The sequence below is a fragment of the Bos indicus genome, chromosome 29, assembly GCF_029378745.1.
Source record: "Bos indicus isolate NIAB-ARS_2022 breed Sahiwal x Tharparkar chromosome 29, NIAB-ARS_B.indTharparkar_mat_pri_1.0, whole genome shotgun sequence".
Lineage (NCBI taxonomy): Eukaryota > Metazoa > Chordata > Mammalia > Artiodactyla > Bovidae > Bos > Bos indicus.
Window position 1 is genome coordinate 41,307,777 of NC_091788.1, and position 22,419 is coordinate 41,330,195.

The following is a 22,419-nucleotide window of genomic DNA, read 5'->3' on the forward strand; positions in this document are numbered from 1 at the left end:
AGGATGACACCAGAGCTTTAGCTGGAAGAATCTGAGTGTAGAGTTGACACTGATGGAGATAAAGTCCATGAGAGGGCCTGGGGCGGGGTGAGGGTGGGGGAGAAGGGAGGTCAAGAGAATTCTCCCTGCAGGTGTTCAAGCTCTTATCTTGATTTATAAAGTCAACTGTGCATAAAAGATGGACCATTATGAGCCTGCAATTTCACCACTGAGTATAACACCCAAAAGAACTGAAAGTAGGGACTTATACATATTAATACTTGTACACCAGTGTTCATGGCAGTGCTATTCACAACAGCCAAAAAGTGGAAACAGGGACTTCCCCCGCAGTCCAGTGGTTAAGACTCCGTGCTTCCAAAGCAGCAAGCGCAGGTTCTGTCCCTGGTCAGGGAACTAAGATCCCACATGCTGTGGGAAGTGGCAAAAAAACAAAACAAAACTGGAAACAACTCAAATGTCCATTAACAGATGAACAGATAAATAAAATGTGACCTTACATACAATTCAGCCTTTAGAAGAAAGGAAATCCTGACCCATGCTACAACATGGATAGATCTTAAAGATATTATGCTTAAGTGGAGTAAGCCAGCCGCCAAAGGACAAATGTTGTATGATTCCATTGGTACGAGGAACCTAACGCAGTTAAATCCATAGAGACAGAAAACAGAATCATGGTTGCCAGGAACTGGAGAGAAGAAAGGGGAAGTTATTGTTTAATCGGTACAGAGCTTCTGTTTGGGAAGATGAAAATGTTCTGGGGACAGACAGCAGAGATGGTTGCACAACAAATGTGAATGCGCTCATGCCACTGAACTGTACACCTAAAGATGGTTGAAACAGTAAATCTTATGCATGTTTTATAATTTAAAAAAAAACAGATGGCAATCTCACAGGTTAGTCCACTGGCAAGGCGTTAGAGATCTATAAATTAAAAAAAAATCAAATCATCCTAGAGTTTCCCTATGGCTCCTGTACCCAATCCACCAAGAGGGCTTCAGAATAGGAAGAAGGAGAGCACTGGGGGAGGGGAAGAGACGCAATAGTAGCCCATTCCAGGCACAGAGAACAATGCGGAACAGGTATGACTGGGGATTTCCTGGTGGTTCAGTGGTTAGAGCTCAGGGCTCTCACTGCCAGTTTCCATTCTGGGTCAGGGAAGTAAGATCCTATGAACCTTGTGGTGCAGATGGAAAAAAAAAAGAGAGAGAGAGAAAGGACTGGAATTAGATGGTCAGAGATACAAAGTGAGCAAAGAGGATTGACAATGGGCTCAGAGATGCTGTGGGCCGCCAGAGGTGGGGACACGTGGTTACAGCTTTGGTGACCCAGAGAAAGTCATGGTGCTTAATGTCCCCTGAGAAGCTGATACAAGGGCATAATTATACAAAAGCTCACATTACCGAGTACTTACTGTGTCTAAGCCCTGCACAGCTACTAACTGGCTTAATCCTCACAACCACCACTCAAGGGAAATACTCAAATCATCCTGGTTTCACAAATGGGGAAACTAGAACTCACCCCCATTAGAAGATTAGAGTATCAGAAAAAGGAGTCAAACCCAAGCAGCCCAAGAGTTCCAGAGTGGAGCTCTTAACCACTAGGCTACCCAGCTCTCAATGCCAGACAGTGTGACATGCAGCACGGCGACTTTGGGAGCTGACATTTACAGATTGCACTTTCCAGCAGTTCATCTTCCAAAACCCTCTTAAGCATTTAAAACACCATGGGGCCAGATGTCTCCATCCAAAAGCCCCACTGGTGTGAACTCCACAGCCTTATCTCCAAGTCCAGCCATGGCTCTCAGATCAGACACACTGATTTTCTGTTTATTTACAAAAAGAGACTTTATGGCAAGAACGGACGGCAGCGTTGCTGTGAGAAAGCCAGCCCCGAGCTCTGTTGTGTGTTTAACTATGAAGGAACACGGCAGAATTCTCTTGAGAAGCTGGTGCAGAGAAAGCCGGAGGCCAATGGCAGGGGCAGGAAAGGTTTGTTTCTGATGAAGTCATGTTTACACAAAACCCCGACTTCAAAGTCCATGCAAGCAGGTTTCAAAGGAAACATTTGTGACCAGGGAAAAGCCTCTGACCTGGCTGATAGAGGAGTGCCTGGCAAGGATAACTGTAATCTTTCTCCCGTCATTTAAAGCAAAGCCTGTGAAGATGAAAAACCACAGCAAGTTCTTCTAAGCTCCGCAGACTTTACATGAATCCCTGTGCCTGGCTGCATTAATTCTACCTCTTTCCATGCTGGCTGTTGATAAATACTCACTGAATGAATACATGTGATGGATGCATCTGGTGTATAACAAATCCTTTAGGGAAAGGGGTCAAGTCTCCATCATCTTTAAATCTCGAGACACTTAATAAATGTCAAGGTACATCATACCAGAAAAAAATACTGTGCTGAAAATGCAAACCCTAAGAGGCTAGAAGCTGCTCCCAAGAAAACAAGAGAGGAGTACAGAGCCACGTGAGTGCTGGGAAGCCAGCCAGAAGCTCCTGCCATCATCTCTCTGACGTGCCAGGCATGCTGTCCTGGGGACCTTCCTAGGTCCTCAGGGGATGTGAAGTCTGGCAGAAGCCCAGTACTGTTGGAGCTGCAACAGGGGTGCCTGGCACTACGGGAGAGCACACAGGAGGAGCACAGAGCCCAGACCCGGAGGCTCAGGGGTGTCTGGGGTGGTGACTCGAAGGCCCAGATAAACAGAGGGCAGAAGGAGTGTGGAGGAGCATTGTGAAGATAGGAGCAGGGACCAGCATCATGAACCTGGGTACCAGCAAGCGCTTGGGTATGGCTGGGATGAAAGGTACAAGGCGGGGTGATGAGATGGAAGCAGGTCATGGCAGCCTTGGGTGCTAAGTCAAGGACACGAATTTCACCCTGAAAGTCAAGAGGAGCCTCTGAAGAATTTTAAGGAGGGGAGAAACATGATCTGATTTTTATTTTAGACTGGCCTCTACTTAAAGCCCACTCCATTCTTTGGAAGGAAAGGTTTAAGACTGCAAACCAATTAGGAGACAATTGCAGTAAATAATGAAAGTTTAAGATGTTGGGGATATTAAGGAGTGGCAGGGGTGACTGTTGTGGTAAGCAGAAGGTTACAGAGCTGATCAGAGGCAAAAAAAACTCAACGGGGGTCTGAGTTTTCTTTCTGAGGGGAGGCAGAGCTGGGTCCAGTGCTGGAAAGCAGGTTTAAGTATCAGCAGCCCCAAGAGGTTGTCCAGAGAGTCCCCAGCAAGAAAAATGAAGAGCTCAGGCAAGAAATTCTGCCATTTGTGAGGTTATGGGAAAAGAGGAGGCCATAAGGGGCCTGGGAAAGGAGGACGAAGTGGTCCTAACCATGCAGGCAGAAGAAAAATCACTAGAGAATTCCCTGGCCATCCAGTGGTTAAGACTCAGGACTTTCACTGCTGGGACCCGGGTTCGATCCCTAGCCAGGGAACTTTGTTGTTTAATCGCTAAGTCATGTCCAGCTCTTTGCGACTCCATGGACTGTAGCCTGCCGGGCTCCTCTGACCATGAGATTTCCCAGGCAAGAATACTGGAGTGGGTTGCCGTTTCCTCCTCCAGGGGATCTTCCTGACCCAGGGATGAAATCCACATTTCCTGCATTGCAGGAAGATTCTTTACCACTGAGCCACCAGGGAAGCCCTAAGAGCTCACAAAAAAGAGACAGAAATCACGAAGCCAAGGCAGGAGGGGGCTTCCAGCAGGGAGAAAGCACAGCACCAAGTGCCCTGAGACCACCCTGGGCAGAATGAAGGATGAGCGAGAACAGCTCTGGGTGGAGACGGAGGAAGCCCCATGGCAGGGGCAGAGGTGATAGGAAAAGTAGGTGACCTTTTCAAACAGCTTGGTGCTACAGGGACAATGCCACAGTAAGGGGGGAGGGGCTGAGGGAGGGTTTCTTCACGCGGGGAGGGGAGCGTGCGCATTTATTGGGAGATGCCAGGATAGAGGTGGGTGCCAGGGAGAGTAGGGGTGACTGAAAGAGGTGAGGGAAGGGGAAGCACGGAACCCCTGGAGGGATTAGCCTCAGGAAGCAAGGCTAATTCGCGGAGGGAGGTGGGGGGGCTGTCCATGGGACAAAGGGACAGGAAACCCCAGTTTCCCAGGGATAGGCTGTGACTTATCTGCTCCAGCTGGTGGTGAAACATGAGATGCAGACTGGGCAAAGATTTCTTGCCATTTCAAGAGAAGCTAGGCTGTTCCTTTTGAATGCATTCCCGATTTTCTGGAAATCTGATTTTTCAAGTGTTTGCAACCACCTCAAGTACAGCAAGCCCAAGACCTGACTGCAGCCCAAATTAAGCCCCCTGCAAGCAGGATTTCCTTTTCCCATGGTTACTTCTTCCTCTCATCTCGCCCTTCATGTGGGCGTCTTCCCTCTGGAGAAGGCATTTCCTTTACAGGATCCAAAAGCCTTTTTCCTAGACTCCAGTAGATCTCCACCAGTATATTCTAACCCTGAAGTTCTAAGTCTCGGGTATCTGCCCCACTCTGAACTCCAAGTTCAACAGATACTGTCCTGTGTGTTAGTCACTCAGTCATGCCAACTCCACAACCCCATGGACTGTAACCCACCGGGCTACTCTGTCCGCGAAATTCTCCAGGCAAGAATCCTGGAGTGGGTTGCCTTTTCCTTCTCCAGGGTATCTTCCCAACCCAAGGATCAAACCTGGGTGTCCCACATTGCAGGTGGATTCTTTATCGTCTGAGCCACCAGGGACACCCAGATACTGTCCTATAACCGTGTAAACATTCCATATATACCACGAGTGTTAACAGCTCTAGGTATCAAGAAACCCTGAGACTCCTGTGGAAGGAGTCAATTATTCCTCCAGAGTGAGTGCATTTTCCATTGACTTTTCAAACAGCTGAAAGGTGAAAGAGGAGGACTTAAGTATCAAGAAACCCTGAGACGCCTGTGGAATTTCTAGGTCCTGGAGAGGGAGGGGCGGGGTCCCTGGTGTTCTGAACCAGCTCTCTGCTGAGTGACTTCTGGTCCAGGAAGGCTTGGTCACCTGTGGAGGCTCCCATGAGCCTCATGTCTGGATGGAGGCATCATTATTAAGATTCAAGTCATCGTTCTTTCAGTCCCCATGACCTTCTCTCACCTGTGTTTGGGGTGGAGACTGACTCTGCCTGGGCCTGGCTGGTGGCTTCCTCGGGTTTATTCTGCTCTTTGCGTTCCAGGACTGATGGCTGTGGTGGGTTCTAACAACAAGGACAAGGGTTGTTACCAGTCGCACATCAAATCATCCAACTAGTTAATGTTTCTCAAATGCGTACTATATTTAAAAAAAAAAAAAAAAAAAGGTCTTCCCTGGTGGTCCAGTGGCTGAGAATCCGCCTGCCAATGCAGGGGACACAGGTTGGATCCCTGGCCCGGGAAGATCCCACATGCCATGGGGCAGATAAGCCCAGGCACCACAACTGCTGTGCCCACGTACCACACCTGCTGAAGCCCACACGCCCTTGAACCTGTGCTCCAAAACAAGAGAAACCACCGCAATGAGAAGCCCACACACCGCAACGAAGAGCAGTCCCCACTCACCACAACTGGAGAGAGCCCGCATGCAGCAGCGAAGACCCAGCGCAGTCAAAAATAAAAACAATAATAAAGTAAATAAATAATAATTTTTCAAAAATAATAATGCATAAATAAAACCAGGGGCCTACTTTTATATCCCACCGCATCCCAGTCTAGCCCACCCCTTGCTTGGAAGCTCTGTCTGTAGAAGAGATAACAGGATCTTAAGAAGGGAGCTGGCGTCAGCTGAAAGACATCCTCTGTTAAAGTCCAGTGACCCTGAAATAATGGGGATGGACAATGCCATTTCACGGGCCTCAGTGCAGCAGACCCAGTCTCTGTCCTCAAGGATATGGCAGTGGCAAAAGAAAAGAGATAAGGTGCAATTCAACACTGAGGAACAAGATGCTGTCAAGTGAAGAATGTGTAGAAAGGAAGGTGTGAGTTACTGTCCAGTGTGTATCTTTTCTCTGTACCATGCTGACTGGGCACCATGGGGCAGGAGGGCTAACCAGTGGACTGGATTCCATGAAGAGTCCCTGAAATCTACGTGGTAGATCTCCAATGCAGGGGTCCCAGCATCTCGAAGTAGGGGTCCTATCAGGACAGAAAGTCTATATGAGTGCAGGATTCCCTGGCCAATGTCAGAATCCTGTCCTGCAGCAACATGGAAATTGGTGTGTGGAGAACACAGTTAACGTCAATAGCTTCCATGGGCTGTTTTTTTTCATGTATTCGCTCTTTCAGGTAAATGACACAGTAAGTCCCCTACATACAAACGAGTTCCTTTCCAAGAGCACACTCACAAGTCCAACAAAGTTAGCCTAGGTACCCAACTAACACAAATGGCTATATAGTACCGGACTGTAATAGGTTTATAATACTTTTCACACAAATAATATATTTTAAAAAAAACACAAAAATAAAAGTTTTAATCTTACAGTAAAGTACCTTGAAAAGTACAGTACTGCAGGATAATAGCTAGCATACAGGGGCTGGCATCGAGTGAACAGGCAAGAAGAGTTACTGACTGGAGGAGGGAGAGGACGTAGGAGATGGTAGAGCTGAAGGATCGTCAACAGGAGGCGGCGAGCACACTGGCATCTTTGAAAGTTCGCAGCTTGAAGGTTTCTACGTAGAGGACTCACTGTACTTGCATTTCTTTAACAACCAGTGGCATGAAAACTGAGACAGCGACCTCAAGTAAGTTGCCCATGATCGCACAGCTGGGAAGTTGTAGAGCTGGGATTTGAAACCAGGCCATGTGTTTCATGAACCCACACTTAAAACCATCAAACCATCCACTCACGTTTTGCAGCAAATATTAGAAAATATGAAAGGGAAAAAAAAAAGTCCAAGGCAAAGTTACCAAGATCTCCAAAAGAAGAAGTTATCCTGAAATATGGTCCTAAGCTAATTACATAGATTGTACTGCTGTGTCCTGTTGGCAAACTCATAGCCAAAACTAGAGTGCTTTAGAAATAACAGAATAATATTACCATTAATAAACCATCAAAAAAAGATTCTGTAGCAGTTGGACTGGATAAAGGGGTAAAAGACAAATTTGTTTTCAACTGACTTTATATTTTTTTTTCTTTTGAAAACTGTTAGTATTTTTTTTTCTTTTCTAATTTTATTTTATTTTTAAACTTTACATAATTGTTCAACTGACTTTAGGAAAAGAAATAATCAAATCATCCAGCAATGAATTTCTGATACAAATAGGAAATTAATCTGAAACCATCAAAACAAGTCACACTGCCTTAAAATCCTATGTTCTCTCTAACAACTGTAAACCTTGGGCAGAAACCATTATTAAATTCAGCCGTACTAAGTGGTGAGTCCAATTCAATCCCCAGAGATAAATATTAAGGCACTAAATGATTTTAAGCTGTATCATGTTAGTAACAGAGAACCAAGCCCAGAGAAAACTTTCAGGGAGAAAAATCCTTTCACAGCCACCATTTCAGCATTTTCCTGAATACAGATGAGGAGGAAAATAGAAGAAAGAACTCAAGATGTTGAGGTGGGCACAGGGAAGAATCATGAAATTAAATGGTGTAAAATTGTAAATGCTCTTAAAGTTTTTCCTTTTAAAAGGAACTCCTTGGGACCTCCCTCGTGGTCCTTTGGTTAAGACTCCACACTTCCACTGCAGGGGACACTGAGTTTGATCCCTGTTCAGGGAACTAAGACCCTGTATGTTTCATGGCATGGCCAAAAAAATTTTTTTAGTAATAAATAAAAGGGAATCCTCTGTGGAAAACATTGGACTAGGTGACCTGTGAGCTTGGGAAAGACTAAGACAAGGTCCAGCCAGTGATACAGCTTCTGATGTACCAGAAGATAGGCCTGATATCATCTAGGCCAAGCAAGGGACAGACTAACGACTTCTGCTGACGTGTCCGGCACTAATCAAAGGAGAAACTTGGGAGGCAGGCTCAGAGAATGCACTGCTGTGTCAGACCGGACAATCAGCCTCGTCATTCCAGGACATGACCACTGTGTGGCAGGAAAGGACATGGAGGAAGGGCAGCCTGTGACCAAAGAACTCGCTGGAGCCACTCCAGAGAAGAGAGGATATGCGGTGCGGGGGAGGGGAGCCATTCCACAGGGGGCCTCCAAGACCCCAGATGCTGGTTTTTTTTTACGTGGATAAGACAGTAGAGAACTGTGTGGAGAAAACTGATACATAACTATCTTCCCAAGCAAAAGAGTAGAGACCTCCTTACTCACTCAGTGTAAAATAGAAACCAAGCACACAGTGGTTAAATGGTGCTATTACTATACATGTGATTATGTTACTAACGTGAATCACTCACAACTTCCTGGCCAAGAAGACCGAACTGAAATTTTTATTCTAACAATGAGATCATGGATTTTTGACCAACAGATTGGTGAAAAACAATAGAGCTCAATAAAAATCAATAAGGATATACAGAAAGCATGGGCTTTCATACCCAGAATGCACAAGAATACAAGTCTTTTGGGAGGGTGATTGGGAGCAGCTATTAAAATGCTACATGCAGTGCTCCTTTGCCCAGCAATTTCACCGCTAGGTAGTCAAGTAAAATCCTTCTATGTGTGCTCAAAATGGCACGTGCCTGGCTGTTTGTAGATGTGGGAAATGACGTGCAATATACAGGACTTCATTTGGGCCACACAATAATTCACAACAGTGAAGGAGAATGATACCGATCTGTCTCTACCTACACAGAACATCTCCAAAACATCTCATTAAGGCAGAAAAAAAACATATTGCAAGATAATATGGTACGGTCTTATTTATGATTTCTTTTAACTCACCAAACTGTAAACATCTGGATTATTGAACAGATATGTCAAAAAACTTCAAGCAATGTCTGCAAGGGAGGCATGCCAAGGTGATGACAGTGGTCAGCACTACAAAGGACTGTGCAAATGGGTTTGAGACAAGGAGAACGTCCCTTGTTTAAGATTTTTGCAAAAATTAATTGCTACACAGCATAATTAAAAATTAAATCTTTGGAAATGTTAGCTTTAAAAATGTCTACCTGCCCACCCAAGTGTCCATCAGCATTGGGAGGGTGATTATCCCAAGAAGAGGAGGGTCATTCAACAGATATTTATTGAGTATCTGCTACAGGGCTAGGCACTGTTCTTCTAGACTCTGGGGAATCTTCAAAATATCTGACTTCAGGGGACCTTCCTGGTGGTTCAGTGGTCCCCTTCCAATGCATGGGACATGGGTTCAATCCCTAGTCAGGGAACTAAGATCCCACATGCCACAGGGTAACTAAACCTGTGGCAATCACAAGAGAAGTCCATGCATTGCAACAAAGACCCAGTGCAGTGGCTAAAATATATATTAGTTTTATATATATATGTATGTATATATATATATATATATATATATATATATATATATGCCTTCATGAAATTTACATTATAGAGGAGTTTATGGCATCATCTTCTTTGTCGACAGCAGACGGGTCTCTGGGAGAGAGGCAGGGGTTGATAAAATATGCCCAAGTCAGGGTCAGCCCTTTGAGGCCAGGGAAAGAGGAAAAGCTGTCTGCAGTTGGTCAGCTGCAATGCCACCACCCAGGCCTCATGGAGGGATTGAGAGCAACCTACAGAGGGAAGAAAGGGGACAGCCAAGTCTGGTCTGACTTAGGAGCTCCTGGGTGCTCAAGGCCACCAAGGAGAGTTCCCTTCCTGCCTGCACAGGGCCACTTAAGAATGACAATGACTGAGAGCCAGCAGGAAGAGAACAGAGAGACAGACAGGAAGAGGACAGTGAGCGGAAGAAAATGAGATTAGAGAGGAGAGCTCGCGGAGGAGCTGCCGGTGCTCTACCTCGGCCAAAAGCGGGGAGACCATCTCTCCCTTCGTGTGTCATCTGTCACCAGAGCAAGACCCAGCAGCCCCAACCGTGCAGGAGCCATGAGAGAACCTGCCGGTCCCCAGCATCCTCACTTCCCCTCCCTCCACTCCTCTGTCCCCACCCCAGGCCACCTGGCTTCCCTTTGTTTCCTGTTTAAGCTGAATGGTATAGGGAACAGGGTAGGTGAAGTGACTCCAGAGAGACCCAACATGAAAAAGCAGAACTGAGATTAAGCTTAACGGAGTCATCATTTTGCAGTATATACATAGATCAAATCGTTATTTCGTACACTTAAAACTAACACAACATTATATGCTGATCACATCTCAATAAAGCTGGAAAAAGTAAAAACGGAACTGAATTTGTGGTTTGTGCAATAGATTGTGCTGTGCTTGGTCGCCCAGTGGTATCTGATTCTTTGCGACCCCGTGGACTGCGCCAGACTCCTCTGTCCATGGGGACTCTCCAGGCAAGAATACTGGAGTGGGTTGCCATGCCTTCCTCCAGGGGTTCTTCCCAACCCACGGATCAAACCCAGGTCTCTTGCATGTCAGGCAGATTCTTTACCAGCTGAGCCTATGCAAGAGATTAAATATACAGTTTAAGGGGAAAGAGTTAAGGAAAGTTAAGGGGAAAGGGGAAAGTTTAAGGGAATCCTGTATCCCAGAACAACCCGTATTCACAGAAGGATGGCAAGGAGGGGGCCCCACGATACAAACAAAGGAATGACTCAGTAATAGTGAAATGGCAGACATCCTTGACGAGCCAGCAAGAGAGAGATTTCAGGTTCTGGCAGCCTCTCCTGAGGCCTTCAAATCATCCCTCCGAGGCCCCAGGTTGCCCCACCTGAACCCGGCCCAGCCAGCTTCCTGCGATAGGAATTCACACGGGTCCTGGGAGAGGGAGGTCGTGTGATTGGCCTGGAGAGTCACGTGTGCTAATGAAGACCGGCTCTGCTAACGATCAGGGATAGGTCTGAACCTGTTCTTCCCAAACCTACGTGCTGTCCCTCAGAGAGCCGGACAGGGAGACGCACAGGGCGGGTTGAGCAGCTTTGCGGAGTTCTGAAGATCCTAGTGGGTTTAAAACTGCCATGCCCAGTTGACCAGACTGGATCTCAAGTTAACAACCACCTCCACTTCATTTCTTTTCCACTTTGAACTCAGAATAAACCGGGAGTTTCCTGACCCACCACTTCACATAGCAAATAATCCTTTCAGTAGAGAATGGATAAACAACAAAGTCCTACTGTATAGCACAGGGCACTATACTCAATATCCTATGATAAACCATTAGGAGAAAGAATGTATCGGAATCATTTTGCTATACAGCAGAAATTAACACAACATTCTTAATCAACTAAATTTGAACAAATTTCTTTTTTAATTTTTAAAGTAATAATCTTTTCTTCCCACCCTCAGCTAAGAAGTCCTTCCCAGCTCACAACCCTGCTCTGTGGACAAGGATCAGCACAGGGCACCTGGGTCAACGGCCGTTTGCACAGATCTGCACGGGGCTGACACAGGGTCTCTCTCTTAGCAATTGGAGGTGGACATTACTCACACACACAACACTTTTAAAATACACAATTCCCTACCACTTCCCCAGGAAATATCTGATCTCGAGGCCTCCAGATCTTCTTTTTCAGATCTACTTCTAGAAGGACTTTGCCCAAACCTGAGAAAGAAAAACACATTTGCCAAACGCCAGTCTCGCTGTCCTCAAAGAAGTCTTAGAAACAAACACCCAAAAGGCGTGGATGTCACCAAACATGCGCCCCTGCTCACATGTCACTGCTTCACGGCCAAGTGCCTCCTAGCAAAATACACAAGGGCTTTGTCTCAGTCTGCAACGGTCTGCACTGGCATCGGAACCACTGTCACTGTGTCTGTCCAGCTCAAAAAGAGTGGGAGCTGGGTGGAGGGTGGCAGTGAGTTGCCACGGAGAGAGGGTCGGCCCCACAACTTGCTTCAGGGGGCAGACACCACTCTGCACATCCTGCTGGGGTTTCTGGTCACAGATCTCACTAGGAAGGAAGGGATGAGGGAGGAAAACGAAGGTGCTTTCTTTGTATTACTCCCTTAATAAAACAAATTGGTCGGGGCATCAGAATCTCATCCAAAAGATGTATTTTTTTTAATTAATAAAAACAAAGTAATCAATTGAGAACAGAACAGTCAAAAGTCATACTTCCCAGTCTTAAGTGACATTTCAGATACCAGTCACAGGTACTGGACCAAACTGATCAGATTTGGGGAGTCCTCTCCTCCTCATTACCCCAGCTTTCTCCCCCTCCGCCTTCCTCAACTGCAATTCTTGGCCATTAAGTACCTGTTGTGGGAACTTCCCTGGCAGTCCAGTGGTTAAGACTCTGCGCTTCCATTGCTTCCACTGCAGGAGACATGGGTTCAATCCCCGGTCAGAGAACTAAGATCCTACATGCCATGCGGTGCGGCCAAAAAAAAAATCTCTGGACTTCCCTGGTGGCGCAGTGGACAAGAATCTGCCTGCCAATGCAGGGGACATGGGTTTGATCCCTGGTCTGGGAGGATTCCATCTGCCTCAGAGCAACTAAGCCTGAGTGCCACAACTACTGAGCCAGCGTGTTGCAGCTACTGAAGGCTGGGCATTCTACAACCTGAATTCCACAAGAGAAGCCACTGCAATGAGAACCCCATGCACCACAACAAAGAGGAGCCTGCACTCACTGCAACTAGAGAAAGCCTGAGTGCAGCAATGGAGACCCTGTGCAGCCAACAGTTAAATAAAGATTTTTTTTTAATCTCTGCTATAATTCTGGTGAGGGTCGTCTCCAACCCACCCCTGACTCACCTTTGTCTCCTCTGAAACCCCCACAGATCTCTTCCCCACTCAGCATCCCTCTGAGGCTGCCACCCCACAGGTTAGATCAGCTCTTCACCGTTTCACTCTAATTCTAAAAAAAAAATTTAATTGAAGTATAGTTGACTTATAACATGTTAGTTTCAGATGTATAGCTAAGTGATTTAGTGTTATATATATATATATATATATATATATATACACACATATTTCAGATTCTTTTACATTATAGTTTATTACAAGGTTGACTCTCCAAGCTTTTGCTCTATCTCCTTTTCCACCCCTAACAAGGCCGTCCTGCACACTGGAAAAGTGTGGATTTTGAAATCTGCTGACTTTCCCTCCTTTACTGAAGTTAAGTCAGGCTCATCAATAGCTCCAGGAGAGCAGCTGATTTGTACAACTTGTGTAATAACCTATTAAGGAATCAGTTCTGGTGTTTGCTTCTTTTGTTTGCTTTTGGATTTTGTTTTGTTTGGTTTTGGTTGGTTGGTTTTCACCCAAAGTCTAAGCGAATGCCTTGGAGATCAAGGAACTACCAGTAATGGACAGAAGGAGAATAGGAGCCCATGTTGATAAGAGGAAGCATGTTAAGTGATAAGATAGTGATAGAAGGGCTAATGGTGTTTCTGCCACAAGTCACATACCACGTGCCTGGCATTGTGCTGGCGATATGATGGTGAACAAGCCAACCGCCTTCCTCCCTGGAGGAGCCTTTAGGTGCATCTCTGGCATCTTAAATTTGGGCCCCTTCAATTTCCCCTCTGAACCTTCAATGTTAATATCAGGAGGTGGCCAGACAAGCAACCAGTTACTGCTGATCTAATACAAATTGTGCTGAGAACAGGAAAGTACAGAGCAACATGGGCACACAGACCATAGGAGGATGTAGGGTGGAGGGGCCTTTGTGTGTTCGGGGAAGAAGACTTCTAGGAGGAAATTCCCTAAGCTGAAACTCTGAAGCATTGAGGAAGAGAAGTCTGTTGAAAGCCAAGAGGTTAGAGTGAGCAGGGGATGAAAGAGCTGGGTGTGGCTGGAGAGGCCGGCCAGAGGCTGCCTCGGCTGACAATGACCAGAGTCAAAAATCGGGGAGCACTGGAGCACTCCCTGGGGCCTTGGGTGGAGCAGGAAAGGCTGAGCCACACCCGGAGCCCCCTCCAAGACCTTTTCTTCCCTGTGTGAACCCACATGCTGTCTCAATAAAGCATCCCTCACCAAACACCCGTGAACACAAAACAACCAAAGGGCCAATTCGAGTCAGAGCAAAGCGAGTGGGAGACACGCCCCACTCCCCATGTTTTTTCCTGGACTTATTTTGGCCTCCAGAAAAGCCCTATCAAAGGTTCTCCGTGATCACATAACAAGAACAGGGCAAGCAGCCTTTGAGGAACACACAGAATCCAACGGTTTCCCCTTTAAAAAATGGAAAACACCAAAAGCGTGTGTGGGTCCAACGTGCAGTGAGGGCCATTTCCCCGGGCTGCTGGCAAGGTTTGGAATCACCATCCAGTGGCGAGAACTCTGTTAGTCCAAGGTGTTTATTTCCTTTTGATAAACAGTATGTGTAATTTCCCATTTTTAGGGACAATAATTACTTCAAACAAAGGGCAGTTCCCAAAAACAGCATTTAGAGGGACTGGTTCTCCTCCATAAGAGGATTGCAGCACAATTTTTTTTTTTTTTTTAATTTAAAGAAGCAATAAATTTTTAAAGCCCTTAGCTAAAAGCATTCGTATCTTAGATACTATTCAAGAAACAAGTAACTTTTGGAATACAGAAGTGTTAGAATAGAGGAAGGGAAGCAGAAAGCCACCTCCTCCCCTCCAGTCCTCCTGGACCACCAGCTCTAACCCCAGCCATACATGGCACTGGCAGTACTCACCTGGCACACCTCCCTCCTGCAGCTAAATTCCTAGAATTTATTTTCTAGGAATTTAGACAATCCACAGCGGCTGCCTCCACACTCTCACTTGACCTCCCTAATCTGCCTGAAGGGCCCACTTGAAATTCAAGTTGTAAGTGAACTTGCACTCTTACAAGCAGAAAAGGCCCCTGGCATTATCCTCTCCTCCCTGCTCACATTCCAGCCCTCCCCACTGCGTGCCCACTAAGCCAGAGATTAGAGGCCAGCATCCAGCCCTGTGCCCTGGAGGAGACCACACTCCCAGATAAAACCCACTGGGCACTGGCTGGAAAGCCAGAGGTAGTCAAAAGCCTTCTCCCTCACCTGGATTGGAGTGGGGCACCTTAAGACAAGCAGGGGATGGGAATCCCTGGTGGTCCAGTGGTTAAACACAGTGAATGCAACCATAAAACTAAAAGACGCTTGCTCCCTGGAAGAAAAACCATGACAAACCTAGGAAGCATATTAAAAAGCAGAGACATCAATTAGCTGATACAGGTCCATATAATAAAAGCTATGGTTTTTCCAGGAGTCACATAAGGATGTGAGAGTTGGACCATAAAGAAGGCTGAGCAATGAAGAATTGATGCTTTCAAACTGTGGTGCTGGAGAAGACTCTTCAGAGTCCCTTGGACTGCAAGGAGATCAAACCAGTCAATTCTAAAGGAAAGCAACCTTGAATTATTCATTGAAAGGACTGATGCTGAAGCTCCAATACTTTGGCCACTTGATGTGAAGAGCTGACTCACTGGAAAAGACCCTGATGCTGGGAAAGATTAAGGGCAGGAGGAGTAGAGGGGGACAGAGGATAAGATAAGTTGGATGGCATCACCGACTCAACCAACATGAGTTTGAGCAGTCTCCAGGAGATAGTGAAGGACAGGAAAGCCTGGCATGCTGCGGTCCATGGGGTTGCAAAGAGTTGGACAGGACTGAGCAACTGAATAACAACAACCAGTGTTTTAAGATTCTGAGCTTCCACTGGTCTGGGCCCCACAAGCCATGGGGTGTGGTCAAACAAAACAAAAAAGGCAGCAGGCAGGGGTCAAACTCCAGGTTACAGGCGAGAAGCCACGTCAGGCCCCTGGGGGAGAAAGTAAGGCGGGCACGCGGGCACCTACTCGCGTTGTTTGTGAGGCTTTGCTAAAAGGCTCTCCTCTCCCAAAATACTCAGAGCTGACCTGCCCAAAGGCCTGAAATAACCACCCAGACGGACCCACCCCTCAGGGCCCCAAAGTCCTCTTTTTACATGTAAATATCCCGAAGTATTAACATACAGGGCCCTGGCTCTCCGCAGCGCAGGAGTTTCTCAGAGCACAAAGCTGTCGATTGACTATGGGAAAAGCCTGTGTCCCCGCAAGGCTTCGGGCTTAGGGACCCACCAGGGAGAGGGGGCTAGCTCCTGCGGCCACGCCCTTCCTGGGAAGTGTTACTGGCCTCCAGCAGCTTTCCGAAGCCTCCCACCCCCTCACTTTCTTCCCCACCTCTTCCCTGCCCGCGGTGCCCCGCGCCCGACCCTCCTCATCCAAACCTAGGCTGGGGGCTCACGGCAGCCTAGAGGCGGCTAAAAATCTGCCTGGCAACAAGTAACGAGACCAGGATACAGCCTGGCGATTGGCTGCTCCGTCGAAGGGGGCGTGGCGTAACAGGCTCCCTAGAAACTGCCCTCCGCCCTCCTCTCGGGTGCCTCACTCCCTCGCTCCCTCTCATTTCTCCCGGACCGCGGGTCTCGGCGTGGTTCTCTCGCTCCTTGGACGCTAGCGGCCTCATGACTACATTATGGGGAGCTTAGGGGTGTCATCTAGTTTCTGGTTGGAGTGGAAGAACCTGACATTGCAAGGGTGCTGTTTTATTTAGGTCGTAAATTCATTTGAGGCGCTAGGAGGGACTTAGAGAGATGGGGAGCAGGGCTAAAATCCCTCAAAGCCCTTTGGCACAGTCCCTGCTCCCTGTAAAGCCTCTCTTCTTTCCTTCCGTCACCACGCCCTGTCACGTTCCCAGCTGCTCGTTCCAAACCTCCCCATTTTCCGCTCCCCTCTTCCTGGGGCTTCGCTCCACCCCTACTGGCTTCTCCCTCCCGGCCCCCACCGCCCGCCACACCGCCCTATCCACCTCTATCCTCTCCCGGGCTCGCGCTTCTATTTCCCTTATAGATTGCTTTTTGCTTCCTTCTTCCCTCGGACCCCCATAGTCTCCACAGTAAAGAGCGAGTGGTCCAACCTCAAGGAGGCTCCAGTTCCTTCCCATTCCGTTTGGGTGGGGCGCCGGTGGTGGGTGGGTGGGACTGAGCAAGTCCTTGGCTCACTCCCATAACAGATGACCGTTAGCGAGTTCTCAGGCTGGGCTCCAGAGTCCTCTCAGCCTTGGAGCCTAGGAAGCTGGCAGGAAAAGGAATAAGGAAGGCTGTCCACTTTGGGAGCCACTATCCAGGTGGTGCAGTGGTAAAGAATCCGCCGGCCAATGCAGGGTTGGGAAGATCCCCTGGAGTGGGAAATGGCAACCCACTCCAGTATTCTTGCCTGGAAAATCCCATGGACAAAGGAGCCTGATGGGCTACAGTCCGCTGGGTCCCAAAGAGTTGGACACAACTGAATACACACACCCACGTCCTGCCCAAAACTACTCTCTGGAGTCCCCTCATGCTCTCAGGCCCTCCCCCAGAGATGTGCCCAACAGGCCTCAGCTGGCCTGCATTCCCACAGCTGGGGGCAACCCTTCCACTGGAGAGGGTGGTGGAAGGGGCCTCCAGGCTGCCTGGACTGTGGTCAGGGACAGTGGGTGGGGCCAGTTACAATGCAAACACTTTGATTGTGGACTCTCCCTTGTTTATTATCATCCAGAAGAGTGAATACTCTGAATACTCCAAAGGGGAAAAGACCTAGGGTAATAGTGGGTGGGAGGGGTTGGCAGCTGCTGAGGAGGCTGAACCCAGACCAAGAGTTCACTTTTTTTGAAGCCTGGAGCCTCCCCTTACTCCCTAGATGAATAACAGCCTTTTCTGGGCTGGACCAGAAACCAACCAAGCTGCCCGGAGTTCTCCAGTTTCTGCCACTCACTAGCTGTGTGACCCTGAAAATAATTGCTTAAACTCTCTGAGCCTTAGTTTCGATGTGAGGAAAACAATACCCACCTTAGAGGGATGTTGCAGAAATCAAAAGAGATAAAGCATATACAGTACATATACAGTGCCTAACACAAAGTAAGTATTCCATAGAAATGGCTGACACTTCCAGTATTTACTATATGCCAAGCACCTTATATGTGTCAACTTACATCATCCTCACAAGAAAGCTATAAGAGAGATAACATATCATTGCCATTTTATAGATAAGAGAACTGAGGCACAGAGAGTTGTAGTAATTTGCCCAAGATCACACAGCTAGGAAGCAGCAGAACTGAGAGCTATCATTATCATCATTATTATTCCTCTACTAGACTGCAGGTTCCTTTGAGGAAAAGGGCTTTGCACACAGTATTTAGGTGACTCAGAGATAAAGAACCCACCTGCAGTGCAGGAGCTGCAGGAGACCAGGGTTCAGCCCCTGGGTCAGGAATATCCCTTGGAAGAGAACATGCCAACCACTCTAGTATTCTTGCCTGGGAAATCCCATGGACAGAGGTGCCTGGCGGGCTGCAGTCCATGGGGTCGCAAAGAGTAATGACTGGAGCGACTAAGCACAGGGAGAAGCCAGCATGAAATCTCAGGAGAGGGGCACCTTGTGGACCAGCAGGTCCCCTGTCCCTAGAGAAGGTCTTTTCATCCTTAACTCTTTCTGATACTTGGCCTCACTGCTGGCAAGTTTTTCCATGAAGGCCAGGCCTCAAGTTTGTGGTGGAAAACAACAGAGGGTTTTAAAGGGAACTGAAATCACCGTGCTCAGCAGAATGTTCCCCACACATGTCCTGCGGCCCATGCAGGGCAGAGCCTCTGCTGGGATCGGTCAGCCCTGGGAATCAAATGCCTGACACCCGGCCATTCAGAGGCTGGTAAACACTCTGGCATTCCCACCCCATGGCAAGCATTCATGCACCGAATTCTTTGTCCTTGGGAGGACGGACAGAGAGCTGCTCTGTGCTGCGGAGCCCGAAGCCAGAACTCCGGTTTCCAAACCCCAGCCAGAGAGCCCGCCAAGGCCGAGGCGTGCAGGCCACCAGCTCTTTCAAGCACGCTTGCAAAATAAACTTGCCCAAACTTGGACTTCTTTCTTGAAAACTTGGGTTTACTTGTTAATTCCAAAGGGGGAAAAATGCATGGTACTGTTACAATGGAGAAACTAGGCAATTTCCTCCTTCATCAAGGGACCCGAGTCCTGAGGGTCCTCAGCGGGGATCTCACTCCACTTCTGTGCGCTCCCTGCCCCAGAAGGCAAAACCTGAACCAAAGCGTGAAGAAATGTCCTCAGACAAACCCACATTGGGGACGTTTCTGCAAAACAACTGGCCCCTTACACTTCAAAAATCAGTGTCCAAACGACAACAAAAAGCGGAGGAACTGTTCCAGGTTGAAGAAACTAAAGAGACCATGGCAATTATATGCCATGTGGGATCATGGATGGTTGGGGCCTCACTGGGAAAATAGACATTGCTGGAAGGAAATTGTAATCATTGAGGCAACTGGCAAAATTTAAACATGGGCAATATGTCAGATAATAGTAGCAATGCTTAGTTTCCTAAATTTGGTTCTGATACTGTTATGTAAGAGAATGTCCATACATGCTGAAGGGCTTAGGAATCAAGGATCATGGTGTTTGCAATTCACTTTCAAATGAGTCAGCAGATACAATGATAATTATAACATCTAAAGAGAGAGAGAGAGATTAAAACCAACAAGGTGAAACTGGGAAATTAAGTGAAAGTTATATGGATATATTTGTGTGTGTGTGTGGCTGCACTGTGCCATGTGGGATCTTTAGTTCCCCCAACCAGGAATCAAACCCATGTCCCCTGCAGTGGAAGCCCAGAGTCTTAACCACTGGACGGCCAGGGAAGTCTCAGTTATATGGATATTCACTGTGTCATTCTTGCAATTTCTGTATAGGTTTAAAGTGAATAAATCCACTTAAAAAAAATCAGTCACATACTTAGCTGCACCTCTCACATCACAGCTAAAGCGCAATGCCAGAGAGCTAAGACGGGACTCAAGAAACGAGACACATGTGCCAGCAACATGCAGAGTCTTGGGGGTGCAGTACTTTGGCTTTGGGACACTGGAAACATAGCAGTATTTCAACAGTGCTGTTGCTCAAAACGTTTGAGACTATTTACTGGTCACATGGGAAAATTAGTTGCACTACATGATAATCATGCTTTGCTTTTGACCCCAAACAGCCCTATCCACGTAATTAACCAGCCTTGCTTCTGTTAAGATCAGAGACTCTTGGAACTGGCAAGGGCCTTAGAGAATATATGCCTTATCCACGTTACAAATAAGGAAACTGAGGCTCAAGGTTGGGGGGCTTCATTTCTTCAGGGTCATGGAGAATCCTACTGACTCCCAGAATCTTTTCAGCATTCTGTCCTAGGAGCCCTGGAGTATCTTCCAGGCCCTTTGGCTATTTGCAGCCCTCAAGAGAGGAAGATTTGTACTTCTCCAAGGAAACTGGTATTTTTTAAATGCACAAGTGATGTTGAGAGCACTTCCTAAAGACAGAGGACTAAAACATTCTTAACAGTAAAATTTTCACAGAAGTACAGCATCTCCCAAATATAACTGTGTGTGCTCAAAACAAAAATGGTCATAGTATTTTATGATCATATCTTAGATGTATCCCACATAATTGTGGCTATTCAAAGAAATCTCAATATATGGAAAGTCAAACTCGCCAAACAGAAAAATGAGGACGAAGACATTGTCCTGGCTGTTCTCTATCTGGCCCTCCACCCTCAGACCCTTTCTCCCTGCGTCTCTGCCTCACTCTGTGCCTCCAGGAGGCTGATTGCTCTACCTGTGACACTGGGCTGGCTTCCCCTCCAGCACGAGCAACCATCAGGGAGAAACTCAGGGTGTTTCTTCCTGCTTCTCCCTGCAGGCGGTTCTGGCAGATGCTGTGGTCCTGCATGACTGGATTCCAGGAACACCATCTCTTCCCGGGCCCCTTCAGGTCCAGGGGTAACCTGGGGGTTACCAGCCTCCTGCTGCCCCTGGGGGTCTCACACCCCTTGTTGTCTTCTTGGTCCTGGCCCACTACTGCATAAAGAGTCCCCATTAAAGTCTCTGTAGCTGAACTATCTTCAACTACATTTCCGGGAGGGACCCTGACACATACAGAAATGAGTTTGAGTGGCTGAAAAATATTTACTGTCTTTTGTGAGCATGGGATGTGTTTCAAAATAAATGAACTTTCCAAGTGTCCCCTGAGCCACATCCACAGTCAGTCACACTGCCTAAAGCCAGGCGCACTGACAGGCTGCAAGTCCCGGGCTGTGACTCAGCCCTGGAGCTCCAACCAAGGACCCTGAGGAGCCCAGGCCCACCCCCTCCAGGTCTCCTGAGGCCACTCCTGGCCTTGAATGCCGGCACTGGGACTGCAGAGTGTTAAGACCTCCTGGATCTGGGCCCCGCAGGACTTTGGGGAATACCTTGGACCATCCCCATCAGGGACTGAGAGAGGGCAGGGGTAAATGGTGAGGTGAGAAGAACAGAGCAAAGGGGGAATTCAGAGTGGTGGGGCAGGACAAGCCAAGAAAAGTCCGCTGGGATGGGCCCTCCGCGTGCTTCTCCAGCCCCTGGCACCTCCTACATGCCCCCTCGTCTGTGGTCAGGGTCACTGCAGAGGGGACGGATCCTGTCCTGGGACCACTACTGCCTCCACCCTGGGCCTGATGTGGGAGGAGGGTGGCTGAGAAGTTTCTCACCTTTGATTGGCCCACTGCCACGTTCATCATCCATCTGACTCACCACCCCTGACTGTCCCAGCCAATAACATCTCTCCCTGAAAGTCCAGGCCCCATCACCATCACCCATATCATCCCTGGTAGAAGCCTTGCTTACAAGTGTGTATATTTCCAGTGTTCAGAGCAGACCAGTGTCCCACATCCATGACAGCATTAGGTCTGTGGAGGTTGGCAGAGGAGGATTCTGAGACCAGGTGGGGCTGGGACAACACCTAACCACATAATGCTCAAAAACTACTTGCTGAGTGAATGGACAATGAGGGCCACCCTAGCCTACATCACCCCTTCCTCAAGCGAAAAAAAAAGAATTTTTTTTTAAATTGCTATATTATTAGACAACCTGCTTAGTTCTGCCTGGGAGATTTTCCAGCATCCCAGTGAGCTGCCCCCTGGCTGTGTACACAAGGGGACCACACTGTCAGCCACTTAACCTCTCTGAACACCAGGGCCACATATCTCAGGGAGCATGCACACTCTGTCCCATCCCAACACCCGTGTCAGCTTGAGAATGGAGGAAGGATTGAGAATTGAGCTTTGAGCTGTGGTTGTAAGAAGCACCTTTGTGGGATGCCCAGACCCAGTTAGAAGACAAATGCATGTAGGCGGGTATGCACATTCTAACGTTTGTGTGCCTGCAAGGGCTCACACCTGCCTCTCTAGGACTCCGTGCCCACCCTCGTGCTCCCAATAAACAAACACAGCTGTGACATGAATGCTACACGCCTAAATGTGGTGTCCCTGCACAGCAGACACCCCAAATACCTGAACAGACTCTGGTCCTGCGGATGCTATCCCTGTTTTAACTGGTGAGGAAACTCTTCCCCAGTTCACAAAAGCAGCTTTAAAAAAGCCACGGAGGGGAGGGATAAATTAGGAGTT

At 47.7% G+C, this 22,419-nt stretch overlaps 1 protein-coding gene across 1 annotated transcript in view; it reads right to left on the minus strand.

Annotated features, from left to right (window-relative positions):
• AHNAK (AHNAK nucleoprotein) overlaps nt 1–22,419 on the minus strand; it is a 92,610-nt gene that overhangs the window by 38,264 nt on the left and 31,927 nt on the right. The window contains exon 5 of the mRNA XM_019954387.2: nt 5,121–5,220. Coding sequence (XP_019809946.2) covers nt 5,121–5,220 — 100 coding nt within the window. The remainder of the gene's footprint in view (nt 1–5,120; nt 5,221–22,419) is intronic.